We start from the raw sequence: 26,566 nt of genomic DNA, 5'->3' as shown, positions 1-26,566 counted from the left end.
TATGAGAACAATTTAGTTGTGAACATATGAAAAAAAAGTATCATGAAATAAATCATGTTTGTTGGAGATTAAATTAAAAGAGAATAGGTATATAGATATATATTTTGTTAAAATCAAAAAAAAAAAGAATATTGAAAAACATGTGGGTGAAATAAAAACGCAATCATATTAGTTAAAAAAATCTTGTTAAAATATGCAATATATACGTTACATATTTGCATGTTGGATTAAAAAACAATTACGCAAACAATTATTAGGATGGGAATAATTTGATTGAAATAAAAAGAAAGAAATATATACTATATATTTGTTAAAATTAAAAAAAAGAAATATATAAACAATTACTTGAGATAAAAAGAATATATAGTTAAAAAAAATTGTGTTGAAATACAGAAAAAGAATATTATAAAACATAAATATGTTAAATTAAAAAAGGATGGGGAACGAATTTACGTCTGAAATCAAAAGAATATCATGAAATAACATTGTGGACTTAAAAAATGAAATGTACAGGGACAACATGTTAAAAAGAATTACTATATAAAAAAAAAATTGATGTTAACAAAAATACCAATATTATAGGAACAAAATGTGTTAAAAAGAATTATATAAAAAAAAATTGTAGTTAAAATAAAAAGGAGATATATAAGAACCAAATTTTTGGTGACGGATGTTGTTGAAATGAAGTATATATAATGAACACATCGTTCTGTTGAAAAAATAGACAATATATAAAAATATTATTTGTTAATTTTAAAAAATAAAGAGTATATAGGGAGAACAAAAAAAAAAAAAAAAGATAGATAGATAGAAAAAAAACATTTACACATTTCAAAATTTAAATGGAAAATGAAATTTGTTTTAAAATAGAAAAATTACACCAAACAATTTCATTAAGAAAACAAAAATGAGGAAAATATTTTTTATCAGGAAATAAATTAAAAAAGGAAAGGAAGTACTATCGTTACACACTTGTTGAAAGAAAAAAGAATGATATATAAGATAAACATTGTTAAAATAAAAAAATATATATGACAATATTTGTTTAAATAGGAAGAAAACATATACATAGACACAAATTTGTTTTAATAAAAGAATACTATATGGAAACAACTTTAGTTGAAATAAAAAAGAATAATAAGGAAAAACAATTTGGAAAAGAAAAAAAAAGAATGTATAAAACAAACACCATTTGTTAAAAAATATATATATTTTAGAATAAATATGTTGAAATAAAAAAGAATATATAGGGAACACATTTGCTAAAAAGAAATTAATAGAAAAAAATTGCTTTAAAATAAAAGAATATATTGAGTATATATTTGTTGACAAGGTTTCTAAAGAACATATACATTAAAAAAAAAATTTGGTTCAAATATTAAAAAAATTATATTAGAAACAATTGTTGAAAGAAAAATAATATAGGAATCTAAATTTGTTTAAATAAAAAGAATATAGGAGAATAAATTTTAAAAAGTGGAATATATAGAAATATTCTTGTTGAAATAAAAAAAGAATATTATAGATAAAATAAAACAATTTGTGAATGAAACAGTATATATAAATATAATTTTGTTGGAATAAAAAGAATTATATGGGAACAAATTGGTTAAAATAAAAGAATTATATAGTTAAAAAATTGTGTTAAAATAAAACTATATATGGGAACACATTTGGTTGAAATAAAAAATGGAATATAGAAATATATTGTAAAATAATAATATATAAATATATATTTGTTTAAATAAAGAAGATATATGGGGAATTAATTTTAATGAAAGAAAAAAAAGTAATATATTGGGAAAAAAATTGTTGAAATATAACAGTATTATATGGGAACCAATATGTTAAAAAGATAATTATATAGAAATAAATTTGTTCAAAACAGATATACATTAGTGACCAATATTTTGTTAAAATAAAAAAAAATATATGGGAAAAAATTTGGTTAAATAAAAAAGGAAGAAAAAAAAAATATACGGGAACAATTAGTTGAAAAAGAAAAAACAAAAAGAGATGAGAGAGAAAAAAAAAAATATATTTTACCACATTTCAAAATATAAAATGACAAAATTTATTAAAAAAAATTCATTAAGGAAAAAAATTAATGAGAAAATTTTGTATCAGAAATTAAATTAAAAAAAAAAAAAAAGGATATTATATTGATATATATTTCTTGAAATAAAAAAAGAAAGAAATATATAGATAAAAAAAATTGTTCAAATACAAAAGAATATATAGTTACACATTTTTTGAAAAAAGAAATATGTAATAAATATTATGTTAAAATAAAAAGAATTATAGTAACACATTTGTTAAAATAAAAAAAAACAAAATATATAATAACAATTTGTGTTAAAAAAAAAATTATTATTGGATAAAGAAAATTATGTTTAAAAAAAGGAATATATAGAATCAATTTGTTGAAATAAAAAAAATTATAGGAAAAAAATTATTTAAAATAAAAGAATATATAGTTAAGAAAAATTGGTTAATAAAAAAGGCAATATATGGAAACACATTTGTTAAATATAAAAAATGAATATATGGACAACTTTATTAACAATTGGAATATTATAGTTACACATTTGTTGAAATAAAAAAAAGGAATATATAGTTAAAAACATTTGTTAAGAAAAAAGAATATATACAAACACATTTGTTAAAAAGAATGGAATATTAAAAATATATTTGTTAAAAATTGAATATATAAAATTAATTTTTAAATATAAAGTATATATAGATAAACAATTGGTTGAAATTAAAAAAAATAAATATATGGAAACAAATTTTTTAAAAAATGGAATATGGGAACATATTTGGTGAAATACAAAAAAATGAATATAGCTACATATTGGTGTTGGAAATAAAAAGAATATATAGTTAAAAAAATTGGTTAAATAAAAAGAATATATGCGACATTTTATTTGAAAAATAAGTATATACAGAAAAAAACATTGTGGTTAAACTTAAAAGGAAGTATATAGGGTTAAAAAAATTGGTGTTAAAATAAAAGGAATATATGTTACACATTGGTTGGAAACGATAATATGTACATAAATATTATTGTAAATAAAAGGAATATATTAGTAACAAATTTGTTAAAAAGAAAAAAAAGAATATATAGATTAAATAAATTTGCGTGAAATATAAAAAAGGGGAATATATATGGGACACAACTTTATTAACAATTGGAATATATAGTTACACATTTGCTTATAAAAGGAATATAAATGGGAATTAAAATTTGTTCAAATAATAATAATATATAGAAATAATTTGTTGAAATTAGAAAAAAGAATATATGGAAATATAAATTTGTTAAAAAATGGAATATATAGTTACACATTTGTTGACAGAAAAAAAAAAAATAATAGATAAAATAAAATTGTAAAATAATAAGTATATAGAAATAATTTGTGTGAAATAGAAAAAAAGAATATATATGCGGGAATAATTATTGAAATTAGAAAAAAGAAATATAGCAGATAAACAAATTTGTTGAAATTAAAAAAAGAATGTATATTGGAACACATAGTTGAAAAAGAAAATATATGGGAAACACATTTGTTGAAATATAAAAAGAAATATATAGAAATAATTTGTTGAAAATAGATAAAAAAGAATATACTAAATAAACAATTTATTAAAAAATAACATAAATAGAAAATATTTGTTTGAAATAATAAGTATATATAGAAATATATTTATTTAAAATAAAAAGGAATATATATGGGAATAAATTTGTTAAAAAAAAAAAGAAATATATAGATATATATTTGTTAAAATAAAAAAAAGAAATATATAAGAACAAATTTATTCAGATAAAAAGAATATATATTTAAACAAATTGTGTTGAAATAAAAAAAAAGAATATATGGAAATAAATTTGATGAAATAAGAAAAAAGAAATATATAAGAACAATTTTGTTGAAATAATAAGTATATATAGAAAAAAAAAATTGTGTTAAAATAAAAAAAAAAGAAATATATTGAAATAATTTTGTTGAAATAAAAAAAAAAGGAATATATGGGATAATAATTTGGTGAAATAAAAAAAAGAATATATGGAAATAATTTTAGTGAAATAAAAAAGGATATATAGGAACAAATTGTGTTAAATAAAATTAAGAAAAAAAAAAGAAACAGAGAGAAAAAAAAAAATATTTCACAGATTTCAATATAAAAGTGAAATTGAAAATTATTTTAAATTAATAAAATACACAAAAATTAAGTTCAAATAAAAAAATGAGAAAATATTTTATTAGAAAAAATATACAAAAAAAAATCCATTAAAATAAAAAATGAGAAATTGTATCAAAAAAAAAAAAAAATAAATAAAAATATGTTAAAATTTAAAAAAAGAAAAAACATGGAAATAAAAATCCAATTAAAATACCAAAAAAAAAAAACAATTAAAAAAAAAATTGAGTTAAAATAAAAAATGAGAAAACATTTTATGAGAAAAAAAATTATAAAAACAATTCATTTAAATAAAAATGATGAAAAGAAAAATTCAGTTAAAATAAAAATATATATATATATATATAATTAAGTTAAAATAAAAAATGAGAAAAAAAAAAATATATCTATATATATAAATAAATATACCATTACATACATAATTATACCAAAACCTATATATATTTATATATATACACCCAACACATATATACCCCACTCACACATATATATATATACCCCCACACATATACATACCCCACGAAGATATATATCCGGACACACAAATATCTCTAAATATATATTTTGGATATATATATATGTATACATATATTCATGATATAGAAACATAAACGCATATATATACACATTATATATACATATAAGCGTATATATATGCATATATGTTCCTATATTGTGCATATATGTATATGTATATATATATTCAAAATATATATATATTCATAGATATGTGTGCGCAGGGATATACATCTTCGTGGGCTGGGGTATATGTGGTGGTTATATATATACGTGTGGTGGTATATATATGTGTGGTATATATATGTGGTGGTATACGTGTATGTGGGTATGTATGGTATGTGGGGGTATATATGTGTGGGTATATGTGTATGTGTATATGTATGTGGGGGTATGTGTGTTTTTATTTATATGTAAAGAGAAAGAAATTATTTATATATATAGAATGAAGTTAAAATAATGAAAAAAAAATATTATTAACATAGAAAAAAAAAAAAGAATATATTAAAAAATAAGAGAGAAAAAAAAATTTCACACATTTGAAAATAAAAATGAAATTTAAAAATTATTTTAAATAAAAATAAAATTGAGTTAAAATAAAAAAATGAGAAATTATATCTAAAAAAATAAAATAAAATAAAATAAAAAAAATATAAAAAAAAAATTTAGTTAAAAAAAAATTTAGTTAAAAAAAAATTTAGTTAAAAAAAAATATAAAAAAAAATTTATTTAAAATAAAAAATGTGAAATTTTATCAGAAAAAAATTGAAAATAAAATTGATTTAAAAAAAAATATAAAACGATATTCACTTAAAATAAAAAATGAGAAAAACTTTTATCAAAAAAAAAAAAATACAAAAACAATTCATTTAAATAAAAATCATGAGAAAAAAATGCAGTTAAAATAAAAATATATATATATATATATAATTAAGTTAAAATAAAAAATGAGAAAAAAAAAATATATCTATATATATAAATAAATATACCAATACATACATAATTATACCAAAACCTATATATATTTATATATAAAACACAACACATATATACATACCCCAACACATATATATATCCCCAACACATATATATAACCCCACACATATATATATACTCCCCATATATACATACCCCACGAAGATATATATCCGGACACACAAATATCTCTAAATATATATATGTTGAAAATATATATATGTATACATATATACATGATATAGAAACATAAACGCATATATATACACATTATATATATACATATAAGCGTATATATATGCATATATGTTCCTATATTGTGCATATATGTATATGTATATATATATTTTCAAAATATATATATTTATAAATATTTGTGCGCGGGTCGCCCCCCTCCCCCGGGGGTTATACATCTTCGTGGGCGTGGGTATATGTGGTGGTTATATATATACGTGTGGTGGTAAATATATGTGTGGTATACGTGTATGTGTATATGTATGTGTGGTATATGTGGTATATATTTGGGTATATGTGTATATGTGGGTTTTTTTTGTGTTTTAATATATATGTGAAGAGAAATAAATTATATATATATAGAATGAAGTTAAAATATTCAAAAAAAAAAAAATTCAGAGAGAGAAAAAAAAAAATTTAACACATTTGAAAATAAAAATAAAAATGAAAATTTTTATAAATAGAAAAAAAAAAAAAAAAAATTGAAAATAAAATTGAGTTAAAATAAAAAATGACAAATTTTATCAAAAAAAAGTATAAAAAGAATTTATTTAAAAAAAAAATATAAAAAGAATTTATTTAAAAAAAAAATATAAAAAGAATTTATTTAAAATAATAAATGTGAAAATTTATCAGAAAAAAATTGAAAATAAAATTCATTTAAATAAAAATCATGAGAAAAAAATGGAGTTAAAATAAAAATGAGAAATTGTTTTAAATAAAAAAAATTGAAAATAAAATTTAGTTAAATAAAAATCATGAGAAAAAAATTCAGTTAAAATAAAAATATGAGAAATTTTATGAAAGAAAAATTAAGTTAAAATAAAAAATGATAAAAAAAAAACAAAACAATTACCTATATTTATTTACATACATACATATATATACCCAAACATACATATATATTTATACCCCCACACATATACATATATATATATCCCAATACATATATACCTATACCCACACATACCTACATATATATATCCCAATACCTATATACCTATACCCACATATCCATTTTTTTTTTTTGTAGAAAAAAACCCCGACTACCTCTACGGATATTTTTCGTGTGCTGAATATACCCCAAAATGATGATGCCATGCCGACAAAAACATCAACGAATAGATATGTGCCCTATGGTCGTTATAAAGGAAGGACATATATTTATATGGAAGGAGAAGAAACAGATGATTATGTACGTGATATATCTTCTTCTGATGTCACCACCTCTTCGTCCGAAAGTGAGTATGAAGAGATAGATATATATAAACCACGTAGTCCTAAATACAAAACTTTAATTGAAGTGGTACTAAAACCAACAAAACAACCAAGTGATACACCAAGTGGTACCATACCTAGTGATATACCAAACAGTCGTACCATACCAAGTCATATACCCATAAATGATGAGTGGAATCAATTGAAACATGATTTTATTTTGAACATGTTACAAAATGATATACCTGGAAACACTACAGATACTAATATTTCATATAGTGGTATGCCTATAGAACAACCTTTTATTACACAAATCCAAGATAGAAAATTATATAGTGATGATAGCGAAATTATATATAATATTGATTGGAATATTCCGGAAAATATCACAACAAATACTGCGACATATAATAGTTTATATAGTGGTATAGATCTAATTAATGATTCTTTAAATAGTGGTAATAATATATATGATGAATTATTGAAAAGAAAAGAAAATGAATTATATGGAACAAAACATAGGAAACATACAACAACAAATAGTGTTGCAAAACAAATATATGATGATCCTACACTCAATCAAATAGAATTGTTTGATAAATGGTTAGAGAGAAATAAAGATATGTACAACCAATGGAATATCCAACGTGATATGTTAAACCAGTGGAATATACAACGTGATAACGACAATACTACGAACCATACACACAAATTGTTGAATACCAACCTTTCTATAGAAATAAGTAGTGATATCAATGCTACATCTAAAATGGATATGAGTGATACTAATACATATACTTATTTGGATGATATGGATTCGTTCGAAAATGGTAGTGATGAAAATTTATTATGATGAAAATTGTTTATATTTCTTGGATATATATGTGACCGAAGATATATATATCCTAATTTTAATAAAACAATTAATCCGTATAATATATATTTATATATATATTAAATTTGTTTGTGTGTTTTAAACAAAATATTTATTAAAATTCATTTTAAAAAAAAAAAAAAATGTATAATGGTTTTTAATTCATTAATTAAATTGATTTAAACATTATTTTTTTTTTTCTTTATTTTTATTTATGTATAGTAACATATAATAATTTACAAATATTATATATATATATATATATATTTTTTATTTATATTAATTTTAATTTATTTTTTTTTGAATAATATAGTTAAATATTTTAATTATATTGTGTGATTCATTACATATATATATGATATGCACAAAAAAATATTAATAAAGATGAAATATTTGAATTATAATATATATATATATATATATATGTGTATAATAAAATTAATTTATTTGTTGAGATATATATTATATAAAAATTAATGTAATATATATATATATATTTTATTTTATAAAAAAAAAAAAAATGAAACCATTAAGTTAAGAAATATTCTTTGTTTTTATAATTTTTAAAAGAATTTCGTAAAAAAATTTGATAACTTTTATAAATTAATAACAAATATATTAAATTAAAATTAAAAAAAATATATATATGGATGACAAAAAAAAAAATTTATGTATAAAAAAAAAAGAAATTATGCATAAAAAAAAAATATATATGGATGACAAAAAAAAAAAAAATTATGCATAAAAAAAAAACAATTTAAATTATATATAAAATAAATACATAACATATATTTAAAATTATAAAATAAAATAATAACATGAAAATATTGTTAAAGTTCCAAAATATAAAATAAAATATTAAAATATACGAAACTAATGATTGTATATTCTTAAAATGAAATTTCCCAATACCCAATATATATATAAATTTGTATATGGAAAAAATATGTATATAAAGAGAAAAAACAACGTATATCTTTTACAACACAAATATATATATATAAATATTTGTTTTTGTGGAGATTATATATATATATTTATATATTTATATATTTATATATTGAAATAAGTTGTTACTATATTGTTAATATGTTCTGTTCAAACCCCACTTTTTTTGTGTTCATATTCAATTAAAATATGATTATATTTTTCATATCATGAAGAATTGTACGAATTTTCCAAATTATCATTACTTGGTATATCATTATTTTCATTATAATGTATATCCATATAAATATTTGTACGTAAATTGTTTGTTTGAAGATCGTTGGATGTATTATATGTTGATGCAACTTTATCAACAAATGTTATATCATTACTTTCGTGAGTGTTTCTTACATTATATGTTTGATCATTCATATCATTATGAGTTGATGATATATTCATTATATTTTGGTTATTTTCTTTATTCCATTCATCTTTTAATTTATGTAACATTTCTTCTTTATTATTCCATTGGTTACACATATCTCTATGTCTATCAAGCCATTTATCAAACAAATCTATTTGATTGAGTATAGGGTCGCTATTTGTTTTTTTGGAAAAACTATTTGTTGATGTATTTTTTGGATGTTTTGTACCAAATAATTCGTTTTCTTTTCTTTTCAACAACTCATCATATATATTATTACCACTATTTAACGAATCATTAATTAGATCTATACCACTATATAAACTATTATATGTCGGAGTATTAGTGCTAATATTATTTGGTATATTCCAATCAATATTATATATAATTTCGTTATCATCACTATATAATTTTCGATCTTGGATTTGTGTAATAAAAGGTTTTTCTTCCATACTATTGGGTATAATATTAGGTTCCATATTCATATTATCATCAATAATATTTTCATTAGGTAATTCCATATTATCATTTTGTAAATATTGTGAAATAAAATTCTCTTTTAATTCATTCCATTCATCATCAGTAAATTTATTGGAGGGTATATCACTAGGTATATCACCACTATTTGTTGTGTCACCACTTTTAGTTGGTTTTAGTATCACTTCAATTAAAGTTTTATATTTTGGCGATTTATATGGATATATATCGTTAATATCCAGTTCTTCATATTCACTTTCAGATGAAGTCACGTCAGTCGTATCAGATGTAAACATATATTTGTCATCTTCACTGTCACCGTCACGTTCCACGTATATATATGTTTTGCCTTTATATTTACTGTATGGAACATATCTATTAGTGGATGTTTCATCAGGTATGTTATAATCGTTTTGTGGGATATCAAGGACACGCACCAAATCCACAGCAGAAGTTTTGGGTTTTTTCTAAAAAATGTAAATATTTATGTATAGGTATGTATATATGTATATGTTTATATGTAGGTGCAGTATATATATATATATATATATTTTAATATATATATATTTTTTTTATTTAAATTTCAATTTAGTGTTCATTGTATAAAATTTTATATAATTTTTTTTTTAATAAAATTTTTGTTTAATTTTTTTTTTTTTTTTTTTTTCACAAATTTTTTTCTCATTTTTTTTTTTATAAAAATTTTTTTACTTTTTTTTTTTTTTTATAAAAATTTTTTTACTTTTTTTTTTAAATAAAAATTTTTTTCATTTATTTTTTTAACAAATTTTTTCTTTTTTTTTTTTTTAACAAAATTTCTAATTTTTTATTTTAATTTTCTTTTTCTTTTTTTTCAATATAAATACATATATTAAATATATATATATAACATATCAAAACCTAATACATATATATCCAAACGTAATACATATATATACAAACGTAATACATATATAAAAAATATATATTATATATACGTTCAAACACACCCACATATATACCTATATATGTATTTTTTACCTTCAGGTAAAATAGTAGAGCGATGGAACCTAGGGCAAAACTTATTCCAACAGGAACAGTGGAAGATAATATATCAGTTGTGGGTAAAACGGGTTTTCGAGGTAGAATAGGGGTTAAATCTGGAAGAGGTTTTGGGGGGTCAACATCCCTTTTCTTTTGTTGTTCTTTAATATCCTTTATAGCTTTGTTGACACGTGCTAATCCTTTAAAAGTATTATCTACTACGTTTTGAAGTGCATCTTCTACAAATTTTTTTGGATTGGGAATTACTTCTTGGATAGCATGTGTTGCTATTGTTGATATATTTTGAATTAAGTTATATATAGGGTTCAATTGATGTATCGAAAAAGAACCATCGTTTGCTGCAGTTTTAATTAATTCGCCGAATAATTTCGTGTCCTCCTCTTTTTTTTTAAATATACTTTCTAAATCTTTATAGTTACAATCACATTCTGCACATATCTCTGTCACATATGCTTCAGCGTCTTGTTGTAGTTCTGATCCTACGGATGATGGAACAGAACTATTTGCATGGCGAGATTTATATTTTTTATATTGCTCCTTTAAACCTTCCCATTGTGTATTTCTTTCAATATACCAATCTCTATATTTTTCTAGTACATTTTTACATGTGCTGTCTGTTATATCACTAATTTTTGTGGCATTTTGTATTTCATTTTTTTCAAAACATTTATTAACTACTTGTTCTGCTTCTTTTTTTTTTTGATTGCAAAAAACACTTGCCCATTCTTCTAACCATCGTAAAAACTGAGTAGTTTTATCTTCTTGAGGTAGAGTGCAATCATTAGTTTCTATGGTGCCTCCAGCCTGTTTGTATCCACATAACATAGCATGCCACACTTTTTTTTTATTGTTTTCCCACCATTGTTCACGAGTAGGGTTTCCATTATTTATTCCAAATAATTTATTTAATTTTTTAGAAATATGATCATCTAACATATCAGTTCCTTTAACTATATCTGCAATATCAGCATAACTATATTTCATGTTTTTCATTCCTAAATTTTGATTTGCCTTATGCATTTGTCCTAACAATTTTCCATGGGTAAAAGCAGTCTTAAGAATATCACTTTTAAACTTATCTTTACCACTTTTTTGACGATAGTTACTCGTAACATGACGAAAACATAGGTTTCTTCTTCTTGGAGGAACAATGACACCTTTGTTTTTAGTTTGATTTTCATTTACTTCTAATATGGTCCATTCATTCAAATTATTTGCATACTTTTTCATACATAGTATATTTTCATTCAGGTTTTTACATTTTTCATTATTTATAGTAGTACTACCACCACTACCACCATTTTCAAACGGACATTCATCCAAATCTTTAAATTCATCCTCTTGTTTTGGTAGTGATTTGTCACCACCACTACTGGGAACAGCATCATTGTTGTTGCTATTACTGTTAGAAGGATGGGCTTTTTTAGGAGTAGACGTACACTTACATTTGTCTGCATATGCGTCTGGAGGATTTTGAAATAATACATCAACAGTATTAACATCTTTATTATTGAAACATGAGCATTTATGCCCACATTTTTTGCTTAAAAATGTAGGAGTATCCTTTCCATTCATTTCATGTATTTCTTTCTCTAGATTCTCATATGTATGGTGCTGATTTGTATACTCCTGCTCCCACCTATTAATAAAATTATTATATGTTTTACACGAATTTAAACATATATTTATTTCATGACTGGAGGCATCATCGCATTTATTAAATGAGCAATGATTTTGTAACTTATTAATCTCAATATCTTTATGAAAACAAAAATGTTCAGCCCATTCTGTGAACCAACGTAAAAATTGATTTTCTGAATCTGTTTCAGGTAATTTACACATATCTTTTTCAGGTTTTTTTTTACTTGCTTCAAAAAATCCACATAACATAGAATTCCAAACATCAGATTTATATTTATTCCATAACTCTTCACCTCTCTTACCATTCGCAAGGTTATTTAATTTGGTATTTATTAGCTCAGAAATTTTTTTTTTTTCACCATTATAATCGTATTGAGTTATACCTTTGATTAAATCACCATAATCAGCATAAGATCTTTTCATAGCTTGCAGCGTATATTCATTTATTTTTTCATCTTTTAAGGCAGAACCATCGTTTCCTAAAATGTTATTATTTGCTTTGTAGTATTCACTTAAAAGTTGTGCTTCATTATATGCATCTTTTTGTAATGCTTCAGAAAAATCTTTTTCTTTTACATTGTTTGAAACAGTATTATTACTATTGTTTGATAAATCAATTAAATGATTCATGCATAGTTGTTTTGTTCTTGTAGGTACATAATCTTTATTTTTTTTAGATATTTTTAACTTAATATCCTCTCCAGTAAGATATCGTTTGGATTGACATGTATAATTATTATTAGTCGCAGTTCTGAGTTCATTGCACTCCATCTGATATTGTGAAAGGTTTTTCAATTCAGAACTTATAGTAGCACAAGCAGAATTTTTATTAGGAGTAGGAACATGTGGAGCAGGAGAAGGTTTTGGCGTAGTCGTACAATCACACATATCTTTTACACTGTCGGGTTTTTCGTCCAAGGTTTGTGGTAACTGTTGGGACGAAGAGTTTGGTTCTTTGGAGAGGTCTTTCATGCATTCACAATCAATACTTTTATTATTGGTTGAACAAAATTTTTTTATTTTTTTATACAAATATTGATATGCATGTTCTGAAGTTTTTACGTCATCATCAGAATCTTTATATTCCTGTTGTTCTTTAACCTGACTATATTTCCCACTTTGTTTAGTATAATTATATCTCCACGTTGTAAGCCAATTTTTATATTTTCCACATTGAGTTTTACAATCGCCACATTTGTCACATGTGTTTAAATTAGTACATAATTTACACTTGTCCTCCAACTCCTTGATCTTTATACCACGTTGTTTACAAACGTCTTCGCCCCATTCTGTTAACCATCTTAAAAATTGGGGTCTATCAGAAAATTTATCGAGTTTGGTAGTACCATCAAATGTCACAGTACCGTATTTATACTCATTTTTCGTTGTAATATCTTTGTTACCCCCAATTGATTGATGCGTTAAAGAACAAATCATTGCATTCCATACTTGTTCCTCAATAGTTTTCCACCACTGTTTATGATTGCCTTTATATTTACCACCTTGTTCTTTATCTAAAATTTCTGTTACTTTTGGCCTTATAGCGGTATTACCTGAATGAATACCTAAATCTTTTCCTACTATTAAATCGTGAAAATCACTATAAGTATAGAACATGGTTCGTAAAAAATCAGGAGGAATTTTTCCTTGTTCTTTTAATTGCTTTTGAAGTTCTTCACTTGCATTCCCACCTTTTGTTTTTTCCTCTTTTTTTTTATCATCTATATATTTTTTCCATAACCAATATGTTTCGAGCGATGCAGATTTTATAACAGCAGTTTTCAATTGTTCTTCTGTTTTTATTTTATCTTTTTCATTAACATCTGATAAATAATGGATACATAACGATTGTCTTCTAGGAGACATACAAGCTCCATTATGACTAGAATCAATCTGAGAGTCACAATTCCAACTTTTCTTGTCAAAATGTTTTTCATTACACCCTCCACTACCTTTTTGTTTATTTTCCGTAACATATTTCTCTATTTCACACTGTGTTCCCGTCCCACTAGGTGCTCCCGGATTCGGGTTTGGCATAGGTTTGGGGGGATTCGGGTGTCTAGAGGTGGTACAATCACATTTATCTTTAACACTTTCAGGTTTTTCGTCCAACGATTCTGGAATGATACCACTAGATGTATTTTGTTTCGACCTTTGTTCCATGCAATCACATTTAATAATATTACCACCGTTACAAATTTTTTTTATTTTTTTGCTCAAATAATCATAAGCTTCTTTTGAGCTACTCACGTCAGTATCAGCATTTTTATAATCCTGTTGTTCTTTAACTTTAGTATATTTCTCTTTTTGACTAGTATAATGTTTTTGCCATGTTTGAATCCATGTTTTATATATTCCACATTGCTTTTTACATTCTGTACATTCGGTTATACATGTTGCTTTTCCACTACTACCAGTACCATTAACAGAAGTACAACTCCCACACTTCTGATGCAAAGTGGTAAATTCCCTCGTGTATTCACGACAGTAGTGTTCCCCCCATTCGGTCATCCAACGTAAAAATTGGGGCCGAGAGGCGAATGCCGCGAGGTCGCTGGGACTACCACTAGATGGAGTGGTTGTACCACTAAATGTCACTTTATCGTAGCCATAGTTGTTGGCGTCAAGTTTTTGTTTCACCTCATTACGTGTCTTTTCGTCGTTACCACCTGCGTGTGATAACCCGCATAACATCCCTTCCCATATATATTGAGCGTTACTATTCCACCAGTTTTCACGTTTTGTTTCATCAACTTGGCCACTAGGTTGTCCATTTTTTTTAAAAACATTATCTATATTATCTCTTGCTGTACCCACATCAGTTTTTTCCCTTGATGTTTTTGTTTTTTTACTTATATCCTTATTTAAACATAAATCTCTTAAATCTCCAAACGTGTACATCATTTGTCTTTTAAATTCTTCAGGGATACTACCACCTTTTAACTCATTATCAAGATCTGTACCTCTATCTTTTCCCAAACCATATTCTTTATAATATTGCCAATGAAGAAACGTTTCTGCCGCAGCAGTTTTAATAAAAGCTTCTTTCAATTCTTTTTGGCCACCATTTTTCAATTCTTTCAAATAATGTACGCATAGTTTTTGTCTTCTAGGAGGGATACAAGCATCTTTATGACCAGGTTCAAACTGATCATCCTCACACTTCCATTTAGGATAATCATTTCCTGTTAATGTTTTGGGATTACACCCTTCTATATTACCTTTAGTTTCGTCTTTTTTATTAAGTGTTTCCTTCACTATATCACACGGCGTCTTACTATCGCACGCGCACGCCTGTTCGTAACCACTAGGTTGAGTGAGAAATGTATATTTGTCGTTGTTAGTACCACCATTTTTGGTTTCACAGAATTCGTTTTGTTTTTCACAAACGTTACCATTTTTTAGTTCTTGCTGTATATATCCTTCAGCACTATCATATATATTATTTGCCTTATTATGTTGTTTTAGTTGTTTTAAAAATTTGTATAGATATTTTTCATTTTCATCATTACCACCACTATTTTGTGCTTCTTGGTAATATTTTAAGTATTGTTTTTGTTGTTCTTTCCAATCCTTTTCCCATTCTTTAATAATTTTTTCATATTCTTGACATTTATCCTTACATCCTGGACATCTACTACATGATACATTAGTTCCTCCATTCTTACACCCCCCACACTTACTCTCCAAATCCTTATATAGTTGTGACTGTCTCTTGCAATACCACTCGGACCATTCGGTCAACCATCGGAGTTTTTGCGGGATGTAGTCATCAAGTGGTGGTGGCTTGACACTATTGTTTTGGCAGTCTCCATTTAAATTATCTGTTTTTCCTGCACATTTCATTGCTTTCCATATTTGATCTCTGTTTGCTTCCCACCAGTCGTTACGTAATTGGGTATATGGAGAGTCTTCATTATATATAGTTGTGAGTCCAGTATTTTCTTTAATTTTTTTAAATATTTTTTTCAAATTTTCTTGTAGATCTTTATTTCCAGTTTCTTTTGTCCATATATCCCTACCTCTGATAATGTCTCCTATATCGGCAAAACTAGCTTTCATTGCACGACATACCGTGTCTTTGTGTTTTTGTTCTTTTAGGTCATTTAGGCTATTCTTTTCTTTATACAGATCTATTATGCTTTGTGCTTCCTCTTTTGCTGCCAACATCACATCTCCTAATAAGGAGTGCTTTGCTTTATCGGGATTTGTGAGTCCTTCATATTCCGTTTTCAAATTTTCTAAATTGGAAGTGCACATATCTAATCTTCTAGGAGGAAATAATACACCTTTATGCTCATCATCAACATCTCCACGCGTTGTCCATTTTTTTCCTATAAGTAATCTCTCTTTTTCATTTCCACCTTTTCCAGTACATGGACCTTGATAATCACTAACATATACACGTTTATCATTGGAATGTTTGTCCGTTATAGCACAAATATTTCCATTTTCCAAGACTCTTCCCAGACCATTTTGATGATATGTTCCTTGAGATGCATTACCTTTCAAGATACTCTCAGTACCACCGACAACACTTTTTGTTTCCATTTGTGTCTTTGCCTCTTCCTGCATTTCTTTGGCGATATCCTCTATGGTTTTAGTGGGTGTGATACCACTAGGATTGGCACAAGGATTATTGGAACCACGAGGTGTTGCATGTTTTGATGCATTCGGATCACATTTACATGCATCCTTATAATTATTGGGATAATCATTAAAGGAGTAGTTGTTACCACTAATTGTAGAAAAATCATTTTGATTACTGTCATCACAATTTTTTGTATATCCTTGTTCTTTTAGGTACCCTCCTGCGCTATTATACTTTGTGTTACCATTAGATAATGTTTTCAAGTGATCAATCACCTGTTGATCATTAGAATTTGTGCCAGCTTTGGTAGTAGCACCAATTTTTTTGTATAATTCTTCATATTTTGTTTGTTGTTTTTCCCAATGAACTTTCCATCTTGCTACTTCATTTTTATATTCTGCGCATTTAGCTTTACATGTTGTACAGTTGCCTTTACATTCACTAGCAGTACAACTCCCACATTTACTTGCCACCTCGTCGTAGTGTTTTTTCTGTGTCTTACAAAATTCCTCACTCCATTCGGTTAACCAACGAAGAAATTGGGGTCGTTTCACAAACTCGGAGAGTTTGGTGACACCACTAAATTTGACGTCACTATATTTGTTGTTTTCGCCTAGTTTTTTTTGTGTACCCGCGTCCATAGTACTACCATTGTATGATAGTGAACATACCATAGCTTCCCATACTTTTTCCTCAATTTCTTTCCATAACTCTTGGGGTTTTTCGTCATCATTTTTGTTTTTATATATGCCATTCTTTTCGTTCTTTAAAATACTCTTAACATTGTTTGATACTTTTTTACCATCATCATTACCCATATCTTTTCCTAAACACATATCTTTAAAATCGACAAAACTGTAGATCATTTGACGTTTAAACTCTTCAGGAATTATTCCTTGTTTTAATTGGTTTTCCAATTTATCTGCGTTTGTTGGTGGTTTTTCTTTTCCTTTATCCTGTATGTATTTTTTCCAGGCTAAATATGTTTCTATTGAAGCACATTTGATGAATGTCTCTTTTAATTTATCTGTAGATTCATTACCTTTCAATTCTTTTAAATACTTTACGCACATTTTTTGTCTCCTAGGAGGCATACAAGAACCATCTTTAGGCACTGGACTTTTCGCTTTCTCAGCGCAATCCCATTCTACATCCACTTTATCTTTGCAACGATTATTTCCTGTTTGTGCCTCATTGTGCGAAATATATGTCTCAACATTTTTACATATATCTTCTTTTGTCCCACGTTGTCCCTCCCCACCAGGTGTACCTGGATTACGGTTGCCACTACCACCACCACGGTCTGGTGCAGAAGGTTTTTGTTTTCGTTCATTTATCTTTTCATTTGCTTTATCAATTAGTTTTTTCATTCGACATCTACTACATAACGGTTCGTACTTTGTTTTATAATCATCGTCATTTTTTACAACAATTTCGTCCATTTTTTGTACATCCATATGCTTACATGAACCATTATTACTTTCATATTTATCTTTTAAATATTCCTCTAGTTTATTTTTACCTTTTGTAACATTTTGGAACTCAATTTCTTCCATATGTTCATTATCTTTTTTCCTCTGGTAATTTTTCTTTTGTGCTATCCACTCAAATTGTTTAGGTGTAAGCCAATTACTATATTTTGAGCAAGAATCTGTACACAATGTATCAGTATCATCACATTGTTCATCTGGACCCTTTCCATTACATTTCTCAATGATATTATCAAGGAGTTGTTTTCTATGTTTACAAAAATCTTCGTACCATTCTTCATACCAACGTAAAAATTGCGGAGTGCTATCATTGGGGGCAGTGGTAGTACACGTGTTATTACAATTCAATGCTTTCCATACCTTTGTTTTGTTAGATTCCCACCATGTTTTACGTGCATCCAATATTTTTCCGTCACTTACTGTTGTTGTCCTACTACCACTACTACTAAGTTCATCTTTAAATATCGAGTGTATTTTGTTTTCTGTTGCCGTAACTATCGCTCCACGACTCAAATCCGTACCTTTAATTATATCTCCCAAATCATAAAAACTTCGTGTGATAGCTTTACATAATTCGTTATTTTTACTACTACGTTGTTCACCATTTTTTTTGTTGTAATAATCCTTTAAATATTTTGCCTCCGTTTTTGCTGCAAGCAGCAATTCGTTCAATAAGGTGCTTTTGTTCGTTGCATGTTGCCATATGTTTCCGACACAAAGTTTTTGTCTGCGCGGAGGGGCGTACACACCAAACATAGGTTTCCCATTTTTATCTGTACGTATATTTCTTGATGTCCATACCACGCCGTCAAATTTTTTTCCATGACAACTTGATACATTTGTAGTGATGTTATAATCGCAAGGGTCTGCTTGGATTTTTTCGTCTGCCGAATCGTCTTCGTCAGATGGCATAGTTGTGTTTTTTTTATGTTCATTACATTCGCATAAGTTTTGTTGATCTCCATAATCATATTTTTCATAAAAAAGTTTGTTAAATAACGTTTTAGAACATGTATCAGTATTAAAAAATTTCAAATATGTAGATGCAGGCATATGTTTTGCCCAAAACGTTGCCTCGTCTTCATCATCATTATATTGTGATTGTTTTTCCTTATAATTTATTAACAATTTTATCCATTGATTTCGACGTTTTTGTATCCACGCTTTATATTTTTCGCATGCAGTTGTACAATTTCCATTATTACATCTAGTAGCACCACCACTATTCGAACCAGTATTAGTACCACATTTTAGATCATTATTGCAACCTTCACATTCGTTCGTCAATTTTGCCAATTCTTTCGTATGTTCCTTGCACACATATTCTCCCCATTCCGCGAACCAGCGTAAAAATTGATCACGACGATCAAAATCAAGGTTTTGTGGGCATTGTAGCCCCGTGGAAGCGCCACCGTTTATTCCACATTTCACTTCTTTCCATAACCCTCGTTTATTGTTTTCCCACCAGGTGTTTCTATCTACTGTTATTTTGGATTTGTCTTGAAAAAAATTATCCATTTTGGTTTTAACCTCTGTTGTATCCCCTTGTGTGTAGTCCAGGTCACTTCCTTTAACGAAATCTCCGATATCGGCAAAACTTCGTTCTACAGCATTACAAAATCCTAAAGGTAAATTATTTTCCTCTTGCTTGTTATTATCACTATTTACAGGTTGAGCATTCGTATTTTTAGTTTGGTAATATTCATATAATTTTTCCGTTTCACTTCTAATTGTTTTAATAAGTATATTTTTAAGGTTTTGTTCATCACTAATATCGCCGTTATCCTTAAGATATGAGATACATAACTGTTGTCTTCTGGGAGGGACATAAAATTTATCAATTTTGTTATTAACGTTTTGAGCTTCTTTCCAATCTTTTTCATAGTTTATTGTATTTGCTTTTATATTATCATATTCTTTTTTAGTACAGTATCCTTTCAAAGCAGTCATTCCAGAACTATCACAATTATGAACAGCACTATCTTGTTTTCCTTTATTTTTATCAGGACATATATCACATGCATTGGTGTTACGTGTATTCGTCTCTTCTAATTTTTCATCAATAATAGTTTTATCCTTACCCTTGGAGGAACATTCTTTTTCTGTTCGTTTTTCATCTTTTGTCCAACAATATGCATATAAAAAATCATTAAGATCTATATCATTCATTGTACTGCCTTTCTTTTTCTTTTCTTCTTCAAAATATGTTCGTTGTCTTTTCCATTGTTCCGTGATTTTTTCTTTCCATTTCTCATAACATTTACAATTTTTTTGACATTCTTCACATCCTTCTTTATTCCCTGTACTATTATTAGTTCCAACAATAATATTTCTATTACATGTTTGGGATAAGGTATTAGTATTTTCATGCATCGAATAGGATATTTCGTCTAACCATTTTGTAAAACTATTAAAGAATAACATATCACCATTATTACTGATATTAATATCAACATTATCATCGTTTCTAACACACATATTTCGTTTTGTTTTTTTCCTAGATCCAGTTGCGTCGTCGCAATTCCACTGAGATTTAAAATTGTCATTACAAGTATTTTCGTCGTTCGTACGACCTGAAGGAGAGGAAGTGTCATTATAATCACAAGAACATACCTTTTGATATGCACTAGGATAATTTGCAAATGCATCATTTTCATCAAAAGTATTAATATTATTAAATCCTATATGTTTCAATTTATTTACAACATACTGAGAAAGATCATCACTTGTAACATAATTTTTAAATTCATTATCGTTTTTTTCCTTTTGTTCATCATAATATTTTTTAAAAATTTCCCACTGTTCTTTCCAATTTTTTATCCATGCTTTATAATCATTACATTTTTCTTGACATGTTTCACATTTATTTTTAGGATTACATTTTTGTGAATTCATTTGTTGATTTTGGTTAGAATCCATTTTACATGTTGTACATGTGTTCTTTAAATCTTCAATTTTTTTCTGCCTTTGTTCATAAAAATCTTCGGACCATTCTCCTAACCAGCGTAACAATTGTGGGACCTTATCAATATCGTTATGTTTTGCACATTCTTTGTTAAGTCTATCGCAATTGAAGGCTTCCCATATCATATGGCGGTTCATTTCCCACCAGTTTTTGCGAAATAAAGATAGTCCAGCATCATCATATCCATATATATCTTTATCCGCTGCAAACGTATGGTATTCATCTCTCAATTTATTGAACATTTCTTTCAAATGTTTTTCGACTTGGTTATTATTTTCTGTATCCACAATATTTGTTCCTTTCACTATATCGCCAATATCGGCAAATGATCGTCGTATAGAAGTACACACAACACTATTATCTGATTTCCCTCTATAGTGTTCACGTAAACTTTTCCCTTCGTGTTGTGCAACCAATATAAATTCGGACAATAACATACGGTTATTATAATAATAGTTATGGGAAGACATACGTTCATCCTTCACTGTATTGTTTGTTATTGTGTCTTTACATATATCTTCATATCTAGGCGGAACCGCAAACTTATGTCCATTACTACCACTATATTGTTTACTTATATCTTTAGTTGACCATTCCTTACCATCGTTTGTTTTTGTACTTTTACCATCACAATTATGCGTTATGTTACTATCTTCTCTTGTTAATATTTTATTGACACCACATACCATCTTCTTGTTTCCGTCTTCACCTGTCAAGTCTGCTTCTTGTTGTGCATAACATTTACTACATTTATGTCTATATTGCGAACGTTCGTCAGGGTAGGAAGAAAATATCCTATCAGTTTTTGAGAAATCGATATCTGTGCAACTCCGTTTTGATGTGTCTTTCAAATATGTTGCAACGTTTGGAACACTACTACTAGTAGTTGATGTAACACTAGGACTACTACCACGCGTAATTGTGACACTACTATTGATCCCAAAATCCATAGATGTAATTTTTTCGTCGTAATATTTTGATTGTGTATCAAATTGTTTTTTTTGTGTTCCGATCCAATTAGAATATTCTCTACATTGGTTCTTGCAATCACAAAATTTGTACATTGGAGAAAACAAACTTGACCACCATGATGTCCACGTACTTGAACACTCATTGTCACCACAAGACTCACACGCCCTAGCCACCAAATATTCCTTATTTTTTCGTTCATTGCAAAATTCCGTCGCCCATTCTTCAAACCATCTTAAAAACTGCGAGCGGCTATCCTGTGGTACGGCACTACCACAACTGTTTCCACATTTGAATGCTTCCCATATATCGTTTTTGTTTTCATCCCACCAATCAGAACGTAGCTTCTTCAATCCATCAAAAGCAGTTGTGTCATCATATTTTGTGTCACCATCATTACCTTTTTTCCACTCATCTCTTATTTTTTCAAAAATAGCTTTCAAATTATTCTCGACATCCACCGAATATTCGTCTTTCGCTTTATCTGTACCTTTAATTATATCTTCAAAATCATAAGAACTTAACTCAATATCACGACATATAATATATGTTGATTGACGGTCTTTATGTTTGTTATTACGTATTCTCCACGCCTGCGATTTTGCTGCTAACATCAGTTCCAGCAATAATTTATCACTATTTATACCACTAATATCAGAACTTTTCAAATTTCTGATATTCGAAATACATATTTCGTGTCGTCGTGGTGGCAAACATATACCTTCTTCAAATGTATCTTCACATTTCCATTCACTACCACTAGGTACACCATGACATGGGTCGGCACCACCGCCTCCAACAGAATTATGATCTCCAAATTGTAAGCTACACGCATCACTCGGTTTTGATTGGTGTCTGCTATGTATACCTTGTCTCCAATGACCTTTAAGTGTTAATTTCTTAGATGATGCTGTTTGATTGCATGGTGGTTTACTTTTTCTACCATTTCCATTACAGTTACAAACGTATGATTTATTAGTGGAAGAATTAGTAAGATCAAATAATGGTTCTAAATTTACGTTACCAACTGTTCCACATGTATCTCCACACCCACTTTTATCTTTAATTAATCTTTCTATTTTATCGATTTCAGCCTTGTATGCACGATCATCAGAATATGTAGTATCAATTTTTAAATTTTTTTGACATTGACTTTTATATGTTTGATAACATCCTTTACGAGTATTTAAAAAATTTTTATAATTAGTACAATGAGCAATACAATTATTATCATTTAGACTATTTTGATGTTTACATCTATTTTCTAAGAACCATTCAAATAATCTTTTTTGTTCCAAAAACTCTTCTAAATATTCTTCCATGTAACGTAAACATTGAGGTGATTTTTCGTCTGAATGATCCAAAGTACATGATTTTTGAGCAGTAGATCCATTTTTAGAGGTTTCTAATTTCTGTAATTTCTCTTCTATTTTACCTTTAAAAAATTTTTTCCATAAATCGTCCATTTTGGTTTCTCCTACTTTTTCACTTATTCCCTTTAAAAGACCTTGTACATCTTGTGACACATAATGGTTCACAATATCTGCACCTTTCGATATATCCTTATAGTCAGCAAATGTTCTTCTGTATAATTTACATACATGTTCCATATTACTTCGTTTCTCTTTCATTAAATTTTCTATTTCGTTTTGAGTTTGTAAAGCAAGTCTTCCTATAACAGTCGTAGCAATAATTGTGTCCATTATTGATCCGTTTGTATTTTCATATTGTGTTTTCATATCATGAATATAATTTTTCATATCCCTTAATCTTTTATTTATAATATCTCTCCTTTTTGGTAAACATCCTTTCAAATTTATAGATTTAATAATACCTCTAGTAGTAGTAGTGGAACCACTACTTTCATCATCTTGAGTTTTTTTATCATCATTGTCGCACTGTTTGCCATTAAAATGTGCTTCTTGTGCTTCATCTATAAATTTCTTTGCTCGTTCTTCCCATGTATATAATAAAAATCTATGATTGTCCAATACAGCTTCAAATATTTCCTTTTGTATTTCTTTCCATTTACAAAACTGCTTGTGCCCATCACGTATGGCTCTACCACTATCATCTTTCATATGTTTTTCATATTTATCATTTTGCCATGTCTTATCCGAAATCTCTTTTTTCAAAAAATTGATGTAGTGTTCATGATACCATTTTCGCAATTCGTCTAAATCGATTCCATATTTGTTGCTGACTTCCGTTTGGCGTCCGGAAATTTCGTTCCCCATTTTGTCCAAAAATATATATTATATACATATATATATATATATATATATATATATTTTGTGTTATGAAAGTAGTAATTATATCACCCATTTTATAAATCATAACATCTTGATTATAACATATATTGTTATTTCTATTAATGAGAAAAACATACACATATATATATAGATATATACATATTCTATCTCCAACATTTGAAATATATTAAATATTTATATTTTTTGTATGGTTTTGCCATTTTCATGAATATAATACAAATTTTATATAATTTAGGATTTTTAATTGTGTGTTTATTATATACAGTCTTATATACACATATAAATATTTTTTTGGTAATTATTTAAATTATATATATATTATTTATAATTATATAAAATACAAAAAAAAAATTATATTAATATTAATGGTAATATCACTATATGTTTTATTCTTAGTACTAATATTATTAAGATTTATTTATTATTTTTTTTTTTATATGATATTCCAAAAAAAAAAAAAAAAAAAAAAAAAAAAAAAAATTAAAAATAATTTATAAATGAAACCACTTTTAAAGGAATACATATGACAAAAAAAAAAAAAAAAAAAAATTATAAAAAATAAATAATTGATAAATGAAACCACTTTTAAAGGAATACCTATGCCAAAAATTAAAAAAAAAAAAATACATATCCAAAAAAAAAAAAAAATCATATATATAGAAAATACATATCATAGGATAATTAATATATAATAAATATATAAGTATACATATATTCAAAATATATATATATTTATTTAAAGGCATATATATGAAATAAAAAAAAATACGTATGATATTAGAATATATATTACAAAAATGTAAAAGAATACTTACCATTATAATATATATATAACCTATCTATCCAAACATACATATGTAGTATATGTTGTAGATATATTAATAAAAAATATATATTTCTTTTATATATAAAAAACTTATATAAATTAATATATATATATATATATAATAATATTTTATTAAAATAATATTTTCAAATTATATATTCATAACATAGAATATTTTAATTATATATTAATATATCAGGGGAAATAATAAAAGAAATTAAAAAGAAATATATATAATAAAAAAAAAAAAAAAAAAAATTAAAAAAACAAAGGTACTAAAAATTACAAAAGGAAACAAAAAGTGTATTATAATACTAAAATAAAATATATGTTCATCATTTATTTTCCTTTTCTTTATATTTATTTTATGTATTTGTTATATTTTTTATATTGTATTCATTATATTTATTGTACAACTAATATCAAATTGAATTAAATTACAAGAAATCAAATAAAAATATATATATATATATATATATATATGTATTGTTATCATCCAAAATATTTTGTCCATATAAATAACATATTATAACAACAAAATGAAATAAAATAACAAGAAATATTCTAGAAAGATCTTTTTGTTCCTTATATTCCTAGTATTATGAATTGTAATATTTTATATTTAATGAATTTATAGTAATATTACGTATTCTTAATATATAGTTTCATAATATAAATTATAACGTAATCGTATCATCATTATTATATTATGATATTTCGACATTCATTTATAATTATTAAACCAAATTGCATATAAATATGTGCGACACACATATTATTATATGGTACTATTATTATGATTCTTATATATATATGTATATGATCAGATCTATATATAAATATGTAATCCTAATATTGTTGTATTTGTTTAATGTGATACATATATGACTTATCCTTTTGTACAATTTCTATTAGATAG

At 25.9% G+C, this 26,566-nt stretch overlaps 2 protein-coding genes across 2 annotated transcripts; one reads left to right on the top strand and one right to left on the bottom strand.

The window, feature by feature from the left end:
* Positions 1–7,027: 7,027 nt before the first annotated feature.
* On the top strand, positions 7,028–7,999 carry PADL01_0042000 (erythrocyte membrane protein 1, PfEMP1, putative; the record flags this gene model as incomplete). Its single annotated transcript, XM_028680643.1, has 1 exon — positions 7,028–7,999. One exon carries the CDS (start codon positions 7,028–7,030, stop codon positions 7,997–7,999), a length of 972 nt encoding a protein of 323 aa, XP_028541421.1.
* Positions 8,000–9,175: 1,176 nt separating this feature from the next.
* PADL01_0041900 (erythrocyte membrane protein 1, PfEMP1, putative) lies at positions 9,176–24,785 on the bottom strand (the record flags this gene model as incomplete). The annotated part of the gene is made up of 2 exons (XM_028680642.1): positions 9,176–10,315; positions 10,869–24,785. 2 exons carry the CDS (start codon positions 24,783–24,785, stop codon positions 9,176–9,178), a joined length of 15,057 nt encoding a protein of 5,018 aa, XP_028541420.1.
* Positions 24,786–26,566: the final 1,781 nt, after the last annotated feature.

Source organism: Plasmodium sp. gorilla clade G2 (assembly GCF_900097015.1).
Source record: "Plasmodium sp. gorilla clade G2 genome assembly, contig: PADLG01_00_78, whole genome shotgun sequence".
NCBI lineage: Eukaryota > Apicomplexa > Aconoidasida > Haemosporida > Plasmodiidae > Plasmodium > Plasmodium adleri (nom. inval.).
Note: the sequence above shows the minus strand (reverse complement) of the source record. Positions and strands in the feature narration are given on the sequence as shown.